Source organism: Diceros bicornis, chromosome 28, assembly GCF_020826845.1.
Source record: "Diceros bicornis minor isolate mBicDic1 chromosome 28, mDicBic1.mat.cur, whole genome shotgun sequence".
Taxonomy (NCBI): domain Eukaryota; kingdom Metazoa; phylum Chordata; class Mammalia; order Perissodactyla; family Rhinocerotidae; genus Diceros; species Diceros bicornis.
Window position 1 is genome coordinate 13,762,161 of NC_080767.1, and position 19,169 is coordinate 13,781,329.

General features: G+C 36.3%; 1 protein-coding gene across 1 annotated transcript; it reads left to right on the forward strand.

The window, feature by feature from the left end:
• The first annotated feature begins 16,795 nt into the window (after positions 1 to 16,795).
• LOC131393663 (olfactory receptor 13F1) lies at positions 16,796 to 17,754 on the forward strand. Its single transcript, XM_058524716.1, is given in 2 exon segments — positions 16,796 to 16,907; positions 16,910 to 17,754. Coding segments are annotated over 2 exon segments (957 nt in total).
• Positions 17,755 to 19,169: the final 1,415 nt, after the last annotated feature.

Genomic DNA, 19,169 nt, shown 5'->3' on the forward strand with positions numbered 1-19,169 from the left:
TCAGAGCAAAGGAATCAGATGCTCTTGAGGAATATTTCAACAAAAATATAGAGAAGCTAGCAGTCTCTCCTTGTCCCCCAATCCTGGTCACTTTTCCAGGGATCAGTCTCTGTGTCTTTTGGATAAAGTGTTTCTATCTTGGATAAAATTCCTCTTTTCTAGGCTCAAGCAGATAAGACTCCTGTTTTGTTCACAGAAATGTGCACACTGCAGATGACTCAGTGACAACTTTCTCTTGTTACAGCCTGGTCACTTTAATAAGACATTGTCCACAACTCAGTCATTTGTCTTTGTACTTGTTTGTAAACTGTATGGTCATGTCTGCAGATCATTAAACTCTTGGATATTGTGTGCTGAGTCCTATGAGACACCCTCACAGAAGATGATTTTACCTACCTCCAGGCATTGAAGTCATCTCGCCATGTCTCCTATAGAAATGGCAGCACCAACACCCACTGGTCCCACTAAGACACATAAAACATTTCATTTTACACTGCAAAAGGACTGGCAACTTCGACTCTGTAATGTGACTTCACAGTGAATGCCACGGTCATTTCTCAAGGGTACGTGGTGTTATGGGTAGCCTTCTCTTCACCTTTGGTAAATGATTTACAGAAATATTTAAATGTGTTTCAGCAAGTTAAACATGTCAGCACATGTCAAAACACTTATACTATAAAGAACGTCTATGACCTTAGCACAAACAGGATGTCAATATCAAAAGACCTCTTGCTATATAATTAATGTCCCCCATGAATTGAATCTCTTTGAAATGACTTTTTACCAAGCTCTTAAGCAAGTTAACTACTGCACATATTTCCTAATTGAAATATTCCTGGCATTAATTTTTTATGAATTTAAAGAATTTTAAAGGCTAGAAATTATTTGATCTTTCTCACAGTGGAAAGAATTTTGTTTCCAAGAAAAGCTTAATAATAGAAACTCTTTGTCACTATTAATAGAGAATGATATGCAATTTAATTTTGTATCGACATGATAAGTAAAATTGTTATTGTTGAATAATGAATAAAGTTCAGAAAAGGAAGTTACATCTTGAATCTAGGTATTTGGTACGTAGTAGGAAGTCAACTAATGTTAAATGAGAGCTCTAAATCTATCATCATGGTGTAAAGTTTTGATTACAAAAGAATTTTCATTGCTCTTGATTTGAGATTACTTTAGGGTCATTTCTTCTTCAATTTCAAGTTAATAAATGGTTACTGAGCACTGACTAAGCAAGCAAACACCATGCTCTAGTTGGGAGCACTATGTTAGGCATTATGGTGAATTAATAAGAAGTTAGGGTCACAGAGAACTTAAACTTATTCCATGATATACAACTTTTCTAGATTATTGATTTAGAAATTTGAAAATTTGATTTGATCTGATTTTGTAGACCATACTTTAATTATATTTGTCAATTTCTAAATTATTTATGCTTAAAAATAATAAAATCAATAATAAAAACATCTGGACTTACAGTCTCAAGACTACAAGGTTTCCTGTGACTTGCCTGAAAATTGGTTGTCAAACAAATTGTTGGTCCTTATACAGTTTTTAATATGGCCTCCAATTCCAAAACTTCTGAGTTAACTGTTTTCAATCTGTTCAGTCATAACACTCAGTAAACATGTATTTATGTTGTGCTTAATGCTGGGAACACAGTGTGAATAAAAACAAATGAGTTGCCATCTTCAGTCTGTGTGACTCCTTGAAGGCTTGGACCATATTTTATATTAGCATGTAGGGCTCCATTTTTGGCTAGGTCCTGCTACAAGGGCTCCTATAGGTGTCAGGTGTTTGGCAGAGCACCTGAAAAACATAGTGTTCTCTGAAAAAGTATAGTTGATCTGGCATACAAATTAGGAAGAATTTTTCTGCAGAAATATGACTGTACTGCATGAATAAATTGTAAAATTATAATCAGGAATACATTGTTTCATATATTAAAGATCTGCTGAATAAAGCAAAATCGGAGTGTTGAAAATAAATTTAAGCCAATGAAAGAAGAGTTAAGTATTTAAATCATATTATTGAGAATGCTAATAAATTGAAGAATTAATGAGCACATTGAGGTTAATAGAGGACATTCAAGAGTCCTCCTTCATTGGGGAAGAGGACACTAATCATGATGACAATCATACTCAGCAAATATGCTCAAAGATTTATCCAGGAGGTGTTCTCCAGGTGTTCTGCCCACCCTCTCTTGTGTGACCCATAAACGTGGCCAACAGAATGGTCAAAGAGGTTTGAGAAAAGAGACAATGGCAAGAGTACAAGAATTACCCACAAGCTGGTGTGGGATCTCGATCAACCACATGCAGAGTTTCTGGCACTTGTCCTGGATTTCACACTAGTCTCAGTGGATACTCAGATCATTCTTCACGATGCTGTAATGCACACGTGGGTATCTAGGTTGTTGAGTAAGCTTAACTGCATGGGATTATTCTCCTGAAGACAGAAACAAGGCCTTATCCAGCTCAGAGTTCTCTGTGCTGAAAACTGAGCCTACACATAGAAAGTTTTCTTCAACCATAGTTGACTCATGCGCTCCGTAAAGCAAAGTCACTCACTAACATACTGTTTTTGAGCATTCCTCCTCATGGCCAGTTTGGCTGCTATAGACCACACATTATTCCCTAGCGGGCTTCATCTTGGATGGCAAACAGAAGTCAGAATGTTGTTACAAGGAGCACCTTGCCTTGCCTATGACATAAGGAGCTAGTGTCCTTCAAGACGTGAAAAAAAAAAAAAAAAAAAGAACGGAAAGAAAAATTGGGTCCATTTGGCCAAGAGGCCTTAGAATATCTGTTACAGAAAACTTAGTTATTAATAACTTAATGAAGCTCTATGTTGTTGTTTTTGGCTAAAGCATGAAGTATGAGTGCTAATATTTTGATAAATTATAAACTTCTCCTATCCTTTCCCACTCTTATGTCCTTCCTATTTCCAATGATTCAATATTTTTCAGTCATTTACCAGATGTAATCTCAATATCATTGTGTGAAAAAAAAATAATAAAGAAGGAATGAAGGAAGGAGAAAAGAAATAGATAATTATCACTGCTTTTTAACAAAAAGATTCTATGATACATTTTATACATTTCTACATGGGGGTATGTTGGCCGTCTCATGAAATTTAACACCCATCCCTCCCAAAGAAAGAAATCAACCAGAGGATACTTGTAATACCTTCTTGGGAAATAGTTTTAAAGCCTTCTGTTACGAGTTGAATTGTGTCCCCAGATATTCATATGTTGAAGTCCTAACCTCCTGTGCTTCAGAATGTGACCTTATTTGGAAATAGGGTCATTGCAGATGTAATTAGTTAAGATGAAGTCAGACTAGAGTGGGGTGGGTCCCTAATCCAATATGACTCGTGTCCTTTTAAACAGGGAAATTTTGGTCACAGAAATGGACACAGGAAAAACACCATGCAAAGATGAAGGCAGAGATTGGGGTGATGCTTCTACAAGCCAAGGAATGCCAAAGATTTCCAGCAAGCTATCAGAAGCTAGGCAAGAGACATAGAACAGATTCTCTCTCACAGCCCTCAGAAGGAACCAACCCTGCCAACACCTTGGTCTTGGATTTGTAGCCTCTTGAACTGTGAGATAACACATATCTGTTGTTTAACTCACCCAGTTTGTGATACTTTAGTACAGCAGCCCTAGCAAACTAATACATCTTCTTTCAAGTCATTGACCAGAAGTTATAGTTTCTGTCTTGTCAAGACAGGCCACTACCACACTCCCACTCCCACTGAAACCATACTATGGGACAACCTTGAGTTCTGCCTCAGGTAAAGCTGTAAAAATCACTTGCCACTGAAACCAACACTGTATCTTATCTTGTTCCTTCATGATTACACAAAGCAGAAGCAGGAGTAGCATTAGAGCCACAGACGCTCCTCATAGAAAGCTCTATGTCGTTTACCTTAAGCAATGGCGAGGCAAGAGAGCTGTTGACTGGCACATTAAATTACATTAATTAATGAGTTCAAGAGCAGGGATGAAGTCTTCTTTTTAGTCCTCATAGCCTCCAGCTCAATGCTGAGCACAGACCTATTACTTAGCATTTAATCTTCGATATAAGACACTATCAACTCTCTTTGATAGTTTATTTTTGTTTTAAAATCTTTTGAATAAAAATATAAGTAAAACGACTTTTTTTCACCACTTGTAAATATCAATAACAACAGGTAGAAAAACGAAGAAGTGAATTTCTGTTTTTTTCTTTCTGAGAAAGCTTTCCAGTAAGGCGGCCTCAAGACAAGCTAGTCTCTGTCGCCACCTAGTGAAAAATAGAGGATTATAACAGTATAGAGCTTAAATTTAAACTGAATCCTTCTGAAGGAATAATAGTTAAAATTACACTTAGTAAAATGTAGGAGTGTAGAGCTCACATGTAGAGCTGCTTCCTGTTTCTACACAGGGTAGTCAGTGTAGTCTTTCCTTGCTTGTTACCTTGTGCCAGTTTGCAGGAGCATGACCTTTGTGATGAACTATTTATCCATGAAACAAATCTCTGTTCAGCCACTACTGTACTCCAGGCACTGTAATGGTAATCAAAAGCAATATAAGACACCTTATCCACAAAACAGGAAGTCACATGATATAAGGGAGTCAGATTTAAATGTCTGTTTAAATTAATTTATTCTGCCCTTGCTATGCTACCAGCAATATTCAAAATCCCACCCATTTGTGGTTACTCTGTTCACTAATAGCCCTCCCTCCAACCAATTGGATCCATTATTGCTTGATTTCATCTCCCTGGATTTTCTAACCCCTTGATTTTGCCACCATGTTCCTGGTTCAGGATGAAAATCATCTTTTGTTTTGATGACATTTTGGCGACACTTCTTTGATTTTGCTTCTTAAAAATTTTTCTTAAACATAGTTTTTTTTTTTACTCTAGCTTCTATGCCAGCCTTAGAGAACCCTAACAAACCAAAAATTGTACTGGGAAGCAAAAATGACACCACATTGAAACCCTCAGGCCTTGAAGTCCCTGTTTACTGGGGGTGAGACAAAGCCTTCTTCACTCTCTGTTCAGGAAATGCAGTGCAAACACAATTGTGTGCATCCAGCTGTCAGCAATGGCCAGTACACTTGCCTAAAGCATCTGCTTTTCTGGGGTCCCAGCTCAAGAAAAGTGGCAGAAAGCTTATCAGGTGGATGTGCTGCCTGCCGCCAAGAAAGAAAACTCACTACTACTTGGGGAGCAGATCAGTATGGATTTTGGTGGGCAGATTACTTCACAGGACCCCCCAGTTTTTCCCACATCTAGGCACTAGCCTTAATAATAGGCCATGGGTATGTTTCTGAAGAAGTGTAAAATAACAAGGTGCCAAGTGATCATACTCTCTGTTATGGGCTGAATTGTGTCTCCCAAAATTCATAAGTTAAAGTTCTAACCTCCAGTACCTGAGAATGTGACCATATTTGGAGATAGGGTTTTTAAAGAGATAATCAAGTTAAAATGAATTCGTCAGGGTACACCCTAATCATATGACTGGTGTCCCTGTAAGAAGAGGAAATTTGGACATACAGAGAGACACCAGACAGGTGCATTCAGAGAGACGACTGTGTGAACATGCACAAAGAAGGCAGCCATCTGCAAGCCAAGGAGAGAAGCCTCAGGGGAGCCTCCTCAGGGAAGAAACCAACCCTGCCAACACCTTGATCTTGGACTTCCAGCCTCCAGCACTGGGAGAAAATAAATTTATCATGTAAGCCACTGAGTCTGTGGTATTTTGTTATGGCAGCCTACCAAACTAATACATCTCTTATGCAATAACCTAATTTTGATTCAATGCTCTTTTCCCTCTAGAAAATTTGGCTCCATGGAGACTTCAACTTAAGTAACAGACCTACTTCTAGAAAATGATGTTCTTTCCCTTGATCTTGACTCTTCTTTGGGGAGCTGTAATGATTTTTCAGTCAGACTTATGTTCTGTCAGGCTGAATGATTGTCTTCTCTAGGGAAGATCAGTAAAGTATCAAATTCCCTCAGCCCCACATATTGATCAGGTTGCTTCCCTCACAAGTGAACTATGCACATAGATCCTCCAGAAATCACTGAAAGGGGCCATCCACCCCCAACCCGGGTCCTTTATGAATACATCTTCCATGTTGCTCCCAAGAACTTCTAGAATGTGTCAAAATAAGACATTAATTAAGCGCCTGCAAGGCTGCATTATGATCTCAGCTGAGAGCTCATTTTCCTCTTTTCTCAATTTTCTCAAATTATATTCGACTATGATGTTCTAACTCCCTGAATCAAGTTATACTGTTCAGTGAACACCAGACGACGTTATAACCCAAGTAATACATACCCCAGTCTATCTTGATATCTCAGGACTCAAACTCTTCCCATCCATTTTCATGGTCAGAGCTTTAATTTCAATCATTTCTAATTCCTTCTCTCCAACCTCACCAAAGTGATTTTTTAAAAAATTCAGGCCACATTCCTATTGCTTTTCTCCTGGTAAAAAAGTCCTTCTTCAGTACCTAAAATGTGAGTTATAAGGCTCCTAAATTGGCATAGAGCACTTCATGTGACAATTCTAGCTTTATCACCTGCTACTTCCTCTTTCACATTTAATGATCAGATCACACTGATCTGCTTATCTTTTCCTGAATGCAAAATGACATTTTACAACTTCAAGTTTACATGTTATTCTCCTTGCCTGAGAGGCTTTTCTTTCACGTATTCATTTGATTGTCCTTAATAACCTTCCAAATTCAACTCTGGTGTCAACCCTTCCAGGAAGTCCTTTGTAACCCATTCCCAGACTGTAGCAAAGATTACTCACTCACTCCCCGGCCTCATAAATCATTCTGTCCTTACACTGTATCTTCCCAATTAGACTGAGAAGATGCTAAGAGAAGGTTTTATACCTTTATCATCTTCTGATCACCAGCACCTAACACAGTAATTGAAAATTGGCTGGTGATAATTAAGTAATTTATTCAAGATCAGAATAGAACAGGAGGAACATGATGTCTGCTTGCTTGTTTTTGGCGGGGTTGGGGTTAGGAGTATTAAAAATGTTGATTTTGCAATACCTGGGTCATCTGAGTAAGAGAAGCCCGTCAATCCAACAGCTCTTGTGCCCAGGTGTTGGTGAGGAGGCAGAGAGGTTGGAACTCTTGTGCACTGTTAGTAAGAATGTAAAATGGCACAACCAATATGGAAAACATGGAGATTCCTCAAAAAATTAGAAATAGAACTGCCATATGATCCAGCAATCTCACTTCTGAATATATATCTAAAAGAACTCAAAGTAAGATTTCAAAGAGATATCTGTACACTTTTTTTTTTTTTTAGCTGAGGAAGATTCACCCCGAGCTAACATCTGTTGCCAATTTTCCTCTTTTTGCTTGAGGAAGATTTGCCCTGACCTAACATCTGTGCCAGTCTTCATCTATTTTGTACATGGGTCATTGCCACAGCATGGCCACTAAAGAGTGGTGTAGGTCCTCACTCAGGAACCAAACCCAGACCCCTGAAACGGAGTACGCTGAACTTAACCACTAGACCATGGGGTCAGCCCCCATACACTCACCTTTAATGCAGCATTATTCACAATAGCCAAGAGGAAGAATCAACACAAATGCCCATCAACAATTAAAAGGATCAAGGTAATGTGATATATACATATAATGGAATATTATGCAGCATTAAAAGTGAAGGAAATCCTGTCACATGCTACAACATGAATGAACCTCAAGGATATTATGCTAAGTGAAAAAAAGTCAGTCACAAAGAACAAATACTGTATGATTTCTAGTCATATGAAGTAATCAAAATCATAGAAACAGAAAACAGAAAGTTGGTTGCCCAACAAATTAGTATATAGTTTCATCTTTTACAAGATGAAAAACATTCTGGAGATCTGTTGCACAACAATGTGAATATATATAACACAACTTAACTGTACACTTAAAAATGGTTAAGATGGTAAATTTAACCAATTTTTCCACAATTAAAAATAAAAATATGATCTATTTTGACCCCCTCCATTTAAAGACAAGAAAAAAGGGGCTGCACGTGGGGATATGTCCAAGGTGAGACAGCAGGATAAAGTCAGTTAAAAAACTGGATGTTCTCCTTCTAAGATCAAGGACAAAGCAAGAATGTCCACCATCACCACCTCTGTATAACATTGTATTGGGTGTCCTAGGCAGTGCAATAAGACAAGGGAAATAATAGAAGACACTACAATTAGAAAGAAAGAAGGAAACTGTCTTTATTTACAAACAGATTGTGTAGGTAAACAACTACAAAAAATCCCAAGGAATCCACCACATAACTAATAAAATTAATAAGAGAATTTACCAAGCTGTCAGGATGTGTCAGATCACACAAAGCAATTGCATTTCTATTTACCAACAACAAACAGTTGGAAAATATATTCTGAAACACCATCTGTAATAGATTAAAATTATAAAATAACTGAGAGAAAATAAACAGAAGACTTGCAAAACTTTTATACTGAAAGCTACAAAGCATTGCAGAGAGAAATTAAGGAAGACCTATTACAGAGATGCCTTGTCACAGATTAGAAGACTCAATATTATTAAGACATCAATTCTTCCCAAATTTATTTACAGATTAATGCCAACTCATTCAAAATCCAGACAGAGATTTTGGAGAAACTGAAAAGATAATTCTAAAACTGATATGGAAATAGAAAGGACCTAAAATAGCCAAAACAATCTTGAAAAAGAATAAAGTTGGAGGATTTACACTACCTCACTATTAAACTTATTATACACCATCATAATCAAGTCACTGTGGTACTGACATAAAGACAGACAAATAAATCAATGGAACAGAACAAAGGTGTACAGAAAGAAATCCATGCATATATGATCAATTGACTTTCAACAAAGATGTTAAGGTAATTCAATAGGGAAAGGATAGTTTTTTCAATAAATAATGCTGGAACAACTATATATCAATATCTCACGCCATACACAACAATCAACTTGAAGTAGATCATAGACATAAATAAAAACATTCAATCTATAAATGTCCTTGTGGGGCACACAGAATATCATTTTTACCCTCGAGAAGGCAAAGATTTATTAGATAAGATCAAAAAATGTCACCATCTATAAGAGAAAAATTCAAATTTTATAATTTTCAAATCTAAAAACGTCAGCTATTCTTTCACTATGTTTGATGTTAGCTCAAGTTTTCCACAAAAGTCCTTTATCATGTTTTGGAAGTATCCTTCATTTTTTGTCCTTGTTGTTAGGTGCTATTTTTTTTCCAGCTTTATATAGGTACAACTGACAAATAAAAATTTATATATTCACAGTGTACTATGTGATGTTTTGAAATGGGTATATATTATAAAATGATTACCACAATCAAGCTAATTAACATGTCTATCCATCACCTCATATAGTTATCATCTGTGTGTGTATAAAATATAGTATTATTAACTGCACTTACCATTCTGTACATTAGACCTCCAGAACTTATCCATTCTACATAACTGAAACTTTGTACCATTTGACCAACATTTCCCCATTTCCTCTAACCTGAGCCCCTGCCCCCATTCTACTCTATGATTCTATGAGTTCAACTTTTTTAGATTCCACATATAAGTGAGATCATGTAGCATTTGTCTTTCTGTGCCTGGCCTATTTTACTTAGTATTATGTCCTTAAGGTTCACCCTTTTTGTGGCATGTGACAGGATTTCCTTCCCTTTTAAGGCTGAATAGTATGAATATACCAAATTTTCTTTATCCATTCATCCATTGATAGACACTTAGGTTGATCCAATATCTTGGCTATTGTGAATAATGCTACAATGAAAATGGGAGCGAAGATATCTCTTTAAGATACGTATTTCATTTCCTTTTGCTGTGTACCCAGAAGTAGGATTGCTTGATCATATGGTAGTACTATTTTTAGTTTTTCAAGGAACCTCCATACTATTATCAGTAATGGCTGTACTAATTTATATTCCCACCAACAGTGTACAAGCATTCCCTTTTCTCCACATCCTCACAAATAATTATCTTTTGTCTTTTTGATAAGAGCCATTTTAACAGATTTGAGGTAATATTTCATTGTAGTTTTGATATACAAAATGATGGTGTTGAGCATTCTCATATGTCTATTGGCTACTTGTATATCTTCTTTAGAAAAATGTCTATTCAGGTCCTTTGCCCACTTTTAATTGGGTATTTGTTTTCTTGCTATTGGGTTGTTTGAGTTCCTCATCTATTTTGATATTAACCCCTTATTATATGTATGGTTTCCAAATATTTTCTCCCATTCTGCAGGTTGACTCTTCACTCTGCTGATTGTTTCTATGCTGTTCAGAAACTTTTTAATTTGATGCAATCCCATTTGCCCATTTTTGCTTTTGTTGCCCATGTTTTTGGAGTCATAACTAAAAGTCATTGCCAAGAATAATGTCAGAAAGCTTTTTCCCTATGTTTTCTACTAGTAGTTTTACACTTTCAAGTCTTACATTTAAGTTTTTAATTCATTTTGAGGTGATTTTAGTATATGGTGTATGGTAAGGGTCCTATTTCATTCATCTGCATATGGCTATCCAGTTTTACAAACACCATTTATTGAAGAGACTGTCCTTTCCCCATTGTATCCATTGCATGATCTTGGCACCTTTCTTGAAGATCATTTGACCATAAATGCATGGATTTATAACTGGCCTTTCTATTATGTAGTGTTGGTCTATAGGTCTGTTTTTATGCCAGAACAATGCTGTTTTAATTGCTACAGCTTTGTAGTATATTTTGAATTCAGGAAGTGTGATGCTTTCAGCTTTGTTATTTCTCAAGATTGCTTTGGCTATTTGGGGTCTTTTGTAGTTCCATACAAATTTTAGGATTTTTTTTTTCTATTTCTGTGAAAAATGCTATTGGTATTTTAATAGGGATTGCATTGAATCTGTAGATTGATTTGGGTGGTATGGACATTTTAACAATATTAATTCTTCTAATCCATTAGCATGGAATATCTTTCCATTTATTTGTGTCTTTTTCAATTTACATCATCAATGTGTTATAATTTTTGGTGTACATATCTTTGCCTCCTTGGTTAAATTTATTCTTAAGTATTTTATTATTTTTATTGCCATTTTAAATAAGATTATTTTCTTAATATCCCTTTCTGATAATTCAGTGTCACTGTGTAGAAATGCAACTGATTTTGGTATGTTGAGTTTTGTCTCCTGCAACTTGACTGAATTTGTTTATTAGTGCTAACGTTTTTTTGGTGGAGTCTTTAGGGTTTTCTAGATATAAGAAAATGTCATCTGCAAACAGACAATTTGACTTCTTCCTTTCCAATTTGGATGCCTTTTCTTTCACTTCACTCTTCTTTCCCCACGAGGCAGGTGTCTCTCTATACACTGCTCTGCTTGGGCTTAGGGGATGGATGGCATGGGTAACGTGAAACTGCTGTTCTTACTCTCTTCAATGCATCTTTTCTTATTTCTGTACTGGGTTTCAGTGGAAATCCAGAAATATTTACCCATCTGTAATCTCTCACCTGGAATCCTTAGCTCTTGTGGAGGCATTTTTATTTGTGGATAGCTGCTCAAGCTGATATTTCTGTGAGAGGACAAGCTCTGGAAACTCCAATTCCACTATCTTGCTAATGTCCTCGTGGAAGTATCCTTTTATTGCTAGTTTGCTGAGTGTATTTTATTTTATAAATGTTTCTGTAAGATTAATATTGCTTACTCTTTAAACTGGTAAAATTCATTAGCAAAGCTGTCCAGGTTGCAGTAATATCCTCTCTTTCATTCCTGAAATATTTAATTTGTGCTTTCACATTTTTTCTTAATCAGTTAGCTAGAGGTTTATCAATTTTCTTAATCTTTTCAAATAGCCAACTTCTGGCTTTGCTCATTTCTCTATTTTTTTTTGTTTTGTTTTCTAATTCATTTATTTCTGCTCTTTATTATTTCCTTCTACTTGCTTCGAGACACTTTGGTCTTCTTTTTCAAGCTTCTTTAGTTGACATCTTATGTAAATGACTTAAAACCTTTCTTGTTTCTTACTATAATCATTTAAAACTATTCTTTTCTGTCTAAACACTGCTTTCCCTGCATCCCACTAATTTTGACATATTCTATTTACAGGATCTTTCAGTCAAAAACATGTTTTAGCTTCCCTTGTGATTTCTTCTTTGACACATATTGTTTATTTAGGGGCATATTGTTTAATTTATAAATATTTTGAAATTTTCTATTTATTATTTTGATATTCACTTAAAATTTCCTTCTGTTGTGGTCAGAGAGCATTCTCTGTGTATTTTCAGTGTTTTGAAATTTATTGAGACTTGTTTTAGGAACAAGCATATCTCTTGGTGAATGCTTCATACTCGAAAAAATTTTATTCTGCAATTGTTGAATCATGTTTTATAAATGTCAATGGACCAATTTGTTTGATAGTGTTTTTCAATTTTCTAAACCTACGCTGAATTTTTGTTTACTTACTCTACCAATTACTGAAGGTGGGTGTTAAAAATCTCCAGATAGGATAAATTTATCAATTTTCCCTTTAGTTATATCAATTTTTAGGTCATGGATTTAAAGCTATGCTATTAGCTGAAAATACATTGAAATTTTATTTTAATGTCTTCTTGATGATTTGTCATTTATCTATGGTGATACTCTAATTCTTGAAGTTAATTTGCCTGTTATTAATCTAGCCATTCCAACTTTCATTTAGTCTTTGAATTTTATATCTTTCTCCATCCTTTTACTTTCAACCTATCTGTATCTTTGTCCAAAGTGAATTTCTTAAAAGAACATAAAGTTGGGTCTTCCTTTTTTCATCCAGTCTAACAGTCTCTGTCTTTCAATTGGAGTTTTTAGTCTGTTTATATTTAATGTAATGATTAATATTTTTTGTTTAAATATATCATCTTACTATTTGCTTTCTATTTGTTCCCTCTATTTTTCTATATATTTCTTATATAAGCTAATTTATTTTTAGTATTTATAGTGGTTGCTCTTAGGGTTTCAGTATGGTTCCTCAACTTCTTTCACTCTACATTGAATTAATATTAAATCACCTAATGTAAATTGTAAAAACCTTATGGCAGAAAATTTCCATTTGCCCAACAATGAAGAAGTGAAAGCAACTCACCTGTGCTCCATTCCCTCCCCTTACCAGGAGGAATCTCTTGGGGGAGAGAGAAGAAAAAACAGGTTGCCCAATGTAGGCTCCTTATCAACTGCATCTCTGAGTGGAGACTAATGACGTTTGCTGTGATGAAGTAACTTCATCTATTCAATGCCTTTTTCAGAGTGTCCTTGGATACAGAATCACTTATAGTAAATAATCTCTTCTAGGGTTGCAAATTCCTGTATAATACATGGCTCCCTGAAGAATGTTTCTTATGTTACACAATGTGCTGGGGTATAAAATGATATGCTTCTTAACTTAAATGCTCTGTGTGAGGTAACTGCAAATCTCACTTAAGACCACATCCATTATTCTTGGGCCAGTGTGCCTGTCTGATGCATGGAGAAACAACCTGGGTTTCAATGGAAATCTAGAAGTATTTACCAAGCCCCTCTCTTTGGTGGGACTTGAATGTCAAACTCTGTCTTCCCTGCCATGAGCTTCTTGTTAAAATCTCTGCTCAACCCTTTTAGCCTTCTAATTGTCACTTTTCCTTAGGTTCAAGAAGTCTCCCTCTCTTCATGCCCAACTCAGTGGTCAGTCAGAATTTGATGGGAGATTTTATATGTGGTTTAGTTTACTTCTGTATTCTCCTCTTTTCAAGGATTTCTTCCTAACTTTTCAGCTGCTCCTGAAGCCCCAAATGCTGATCTTTGACTTCTCAAATCAATAAGACTGCTATTTTCTGCATGAGTACCATCTGCTACACAGACTGGGGAGTGCCCTCAAAGGAAAAACCATATAAATTCAAATCTCATCCAGCGTGGTTCCCTTCTTTCAGAGGTTGAATACCTTCCTGCTTTGGTCCACTCTCCAGGGCCTTCAAACAGTTGTTATACCTGATTCAGGGTTTACAATTGTTAGTAGAAGGAGGGTTAGTCTGATTTAACCTACTCTACCACAAGATGCTCTACTGTTACTAGAAGTTGGAAGTCTGAGATATACATTTTGGGAAGATATGACAGATTTCCTTTTGTGCTGGATATGGGATACGAGGGAAAAAAAGGAACCAAGGATTACTTCTAGTTTTTTGGCCTAGTATGTGAGTAAATGCTTGTGCTATTAATGGAGGGGGGTGGGGGGAAGACTAGAGACTCATAGTATCAGGAAACTTGCCTAGATTTTGGCTATTTCTTTTTCAGGCACAAAATTACATTGAGGTTCAGAATTTCTCTTCTTTTCAGTGTGCTTTGAGGTATCTCCAAAGCAGAAGGGTGGTCTGGTGCTTTATAAATAGTGGGAAGACAGGTTGGCAACCTTCCTCAGTCTTGGTCACTATCTCCATCTGACTCTTTGTGGGGTTAGCCCTAGTATAGATCCTCTTCTGATTTTCCCAGCTAGGCACAATCAGGTCTACCTAAATAATTTACTTCCAACCTTGGTCTATAGGAATTGAACAAGTGGGTTGGGAGTCATACTGGATAAAAAATTCAGAGGGAAGTGGGACTTTGGGGCCAGATATCAATCAAGCTCTTTTCTCCTTTGTTTCAACCATTAGTGTTATGGTTGCAGTCAATCTTTTCTAAATGAGGAAAGAAATGCAAGGACATTGCCATAGTCAAACAAGCAGGAAAACAGTGAGAAGGAGAAATAATGACAAAAAGGAAGAGGATTCAAGAAGCAACCAGAAAACCACAGAAGGGAGAAAATTCTATTATCTATAAGTACCTACTATATATGTCAGGTACTTACTATGTTAATTGCTTTACATAAAATATCTCTATTCCTCACAACTCTGACAAAGAAATATTGTCATTGCCCTTTTACAATAAGCTGATTCTCAACGAGCATCATCAACTTGCTCTAGGTGACAAAACTGAAGTGGTGAAGTGGAAAGTGTTTGTAGCACTAAAGCCTTAGACTTTCCTGTGCACCAAGCTTTCCTATAGTTAAATAAGTGAATCATATGCATCATCCCAGGGCCTTGAAGGTTATATGACCATGAGAACATAGTAAATGAAAGACCCCAAGGCTGCATTCTGATTGCAATAAACTAGACAGTGAGAAGGGGATTTCTGGTTGTGTTTTTAAAGGTATTAACAATAGTTCAAATTTATAATCTTCTCTGAGAACTAGGACATGTTTGATGTGATACAAATAATTCAGTAATAACGGTGATTACAATCTGTTACCAAAAAACAAAGCATCCGATCACAATTGTACAGTGATGAAATTGACAGCATGTTTTCTCCACAGCACCATACACCATTCACCACTAGTCCCTCACATGGAAAATGGAAAAATTGTGAACAGAGTTATAAAGGATCACTCAAATAAACAGAGTTTTCAGCGGATTTTCAGAGGATCAAAATGACTTTATATGGTGAAGCTAACTTCTCAAAAGGGGTCTACCTTGAAGGAAGTGTTCCTTAAAACGAATGGCTCTTCAAGTTCCATAAAGAACATTTACAATCTCAAAAGTCTTATCTTTAAACCACAATGAGCAATAGAACAGTACTTAAGCAATAGAACAATGGAGCAATAGAACATACTTAAACTCTCCTTCCTCCGTGGGCTCCCTTGGTGGGCTCCATATTATAACTTCATATTCATTTCAATCGAAAGAAGAAACTGTGAACATTATTCATTCTCCTTAACTTTATTCAAATTAACCAGCTTGACTGATTTCATAACACTTGCGGGAGCCGAGCAAAGTTCCCCTTCAAAGACAGCATAGTGAGAAACATGTTTGTTTATTGTTTCAATAACACTGCCATTAGAACAGACCAGATACTGACTATAATTGGATCTATGGGACATTGTCCCTGGAGTTTCAGAATTTGTAATACTGCACAAATACATTTCAAACTTTAATTTGCTGCTTGATTTAGAAATTTTTCACAAGCAACAAATAACTTAAACTGCCTTACACTGCCAATGGTTGGTCTTTTCAAAAATGTTTCTGTAACACAGATGTCAGGGAAACTCTGGCTATGGAAGAAATCTGTGCCGTATGTCTCTCACCTTGAGAATATCTCACCATCTTCCTGGATTTGAGACAGAGACTCTGAACCTGTGTCTATATGTTCAAGGTTTTCGGTGAATTAATCTGTGGTTGCAGAAATCTATATCTTTTTTTACTCACTGAACCTCCCAAATTATTTTGGACAGAACTCTAGGAGTGGCAGAAGAAACTGTGAACTTGGAAAGCAAAACAGTTCCTAAGTAAGCTACCAAACTAGGGGAAGAAAATCACTCCAATGGTTCAGAGGTAAATGAATGACTTTGCCATACATCAGTTATAAATGTGGTTTTGGAAAATGAAAGAACACATAAGACTGTTTCTTTCCTCTATCGCTCATGATGTTTATGAAATAAACCTTCTCCCCTCCCCAACATTGCCAGCAAAAGTCTTGCAGCAAAAATAGTAGCTTGAGGATTTTTTATCTATTGACTTCCTGCCTGAAATTTTCACGTTAATGACAAATTTCTTCAAACATATGTTATTAATATTATCACCAAGCTGGAGAAGGATTTAAGCACAGACCACACATTTATATGAAGAAAGAATAACAGAAAATACTAAGGGAGGGGATTTTATATTTTATATATAATATGTGATGTTAATCCTTCTATGCATATATACGAATAAACATGACATAATAAAATGTTCCAGGCAAATTCGACATCTGTAACATTTTTTTTCTTCATGGGATTTTCCCGCTACCCCAAAGTGGAGATCATCATATTTGTGCTGTGCTTGCTGATGCACCTGCTTACCTGCTGGATAATATGATTCTGATCTCCATCACCATCCTGGACTCCCACCTACACACACCTATGTACTTCTTCCTCAGCAACCTCTCCTTTTTAGACATCTGGTACACTTCTCCTGCTCTCACTCCAGTGCTGGCAAACTTTGTTTCAGGGAGAAACACCATCTCATTCTCAGGGTGTGCTGCTCAGATGTACGTCTCTCTTGCCATGGGCTCCACTGTGTGTGTGCTCCTGTCCATGACGGCGTATGACCGGTATGTGGCCATCTGCAACCCCCTGAGATACCCCATCATCATGAAAAAGAGGGTTTGTGTGCAGATTGCAGCTGGCTGCTGAGTGACAGGCTGCCTCACTGCCCTGATGGAAACAATGTCTGTGCTGCAGTTGTCTCTGTGTGGTAACAGCATCATCAATCATTTTGCTTGTGAAATTCTGGCTGCCTTGGAACTGGTTTTTGTGGACACCTCCACGGTGCAGTTAATCATGCTGGTGATCACCATACTTCTTCTTCCTATGCCGGTGCTTCTCATTGGTGTCTCTTATGCGTTCATTCTCTCCAACAACCTGAGAATCAGCTCAGCGGATGGTCGAAGCAAAGCCTTTTCAATATGTGCAGCCCACCTGACTGTGGTGGTTTTGTTCCATGGGACAGCTCTCTTTATGCACCTGAAGCCCTTGGCTGTAGATTCACAGGAAATAGATAAATTCATGACTTTGGCATATGTTGCATTAACCCCCATGTTGAATCCTATTATCTACAGTCTACAAAACAAATATGTGAAAGTAGCCGTGAAAAAATTGCTGATTAGAGATCCTTTTGGTGCTGTCTTAATTTCTGTCCTTAAATAATATTAGAGCAAGCACACTCATCTGGATAATCTCCAACATTATCCAGAAAGCTGCAAAATAGGTGGTTTAAATCAAATCCTGGAAAATATTCATTTTTCTACAGGAGTTCAACATTGAGCCTGCTATCTTGATTTACTTTGTAAATAAAACATTTTTTTATTAATGAATCACTTAGGCAGAATGAATTATTCTTCCAGAAAAGTATTAAGCATTTATTCAATATTAACATAACATTAAAATTAGACAATTGCTTATTGTTTCATGTTTGACTTGCTATATCATCTAAGTGTTCAAATTTAGCATTACCATGACAATAACTAATATACCAAAAGTGTAAAATTTTAAACCTAGTAAATTATGAAATAATTTATCCTTATAGGATTTGCAATTGTGTCTGAATTTATGAAGAAATAGGTATTTTTACATAAGTCTGGATATAATTCAAGGTATAAATATCGTAATGCATAAAACCGAGACACCATCAATTTTAGAACTTTCCTAGTTTCTAAATGTTAAAACATGAAAAACATGGTTTTAGATTTGCTGAACTATACTGTAAATTATTTTGATTATTTGGAATATGTATATGGAGGATGAGTAAACACTGTGTATGTGCAGAGATATCGTGACAAGGATTTGCACAATTGTAATCCTGTATGAAGTAGAGTAAAGGAACAACATTCAGGAGGTCTTCAAGTATCTATGATTATAAGGTCAGAATACTCTCATATTGTACTTCGAATGTCTCAGTGAATTCATCAACACACACTCTCCATGTTACTATTTTTCTTAGAGCATGCTGAATTGATCAACTAAGGCTGAGAAAGAAAAGGTTCCTACCCTGTAGAGATTACATTGCAAAAGAAATGATTTACTATTGTATACACATATTGTGGGGAAAGATTCATGGATATATTTAATATATATGAGCAAAATTACATAAATTATGATTTCCCCAATATTGGGTACTGATGAGTTTTCTTTGTCTTTTCCACTCTCACTGGAGCTTGGGAATTATGAGGCCAATGTGTACACATTACTTCCTCTTTATCATAGAGGTATGCTTGGATATATGTGGATGATGGCTTTATTCAATGGAGAAGGTGATTGTTGCTAGTATAAATGTAATCTCCCTGAGACTTAGGTTTAGAGGTGGTGAGACAATTGTAGATAATTATCGCAGAAGGTTCTAGCCTGAACATGACAGAGCTTGCAAGGAATAATTCAGCTGAAGGTGAATGGATTGATGTAGGAACCATGTAGGTGGAAAGGATTCAATGAGTAGGCACTGTTCTGGTGTTCTTAATCCAAGTACCCTTAGTATACATGAGAAAATTTTTTTCTTTGCTAGTTATTAGATGCACAGTTCCATCAATTCAGAATCTCTCCAAAGGTAGGGACTGGGAATTTGTATC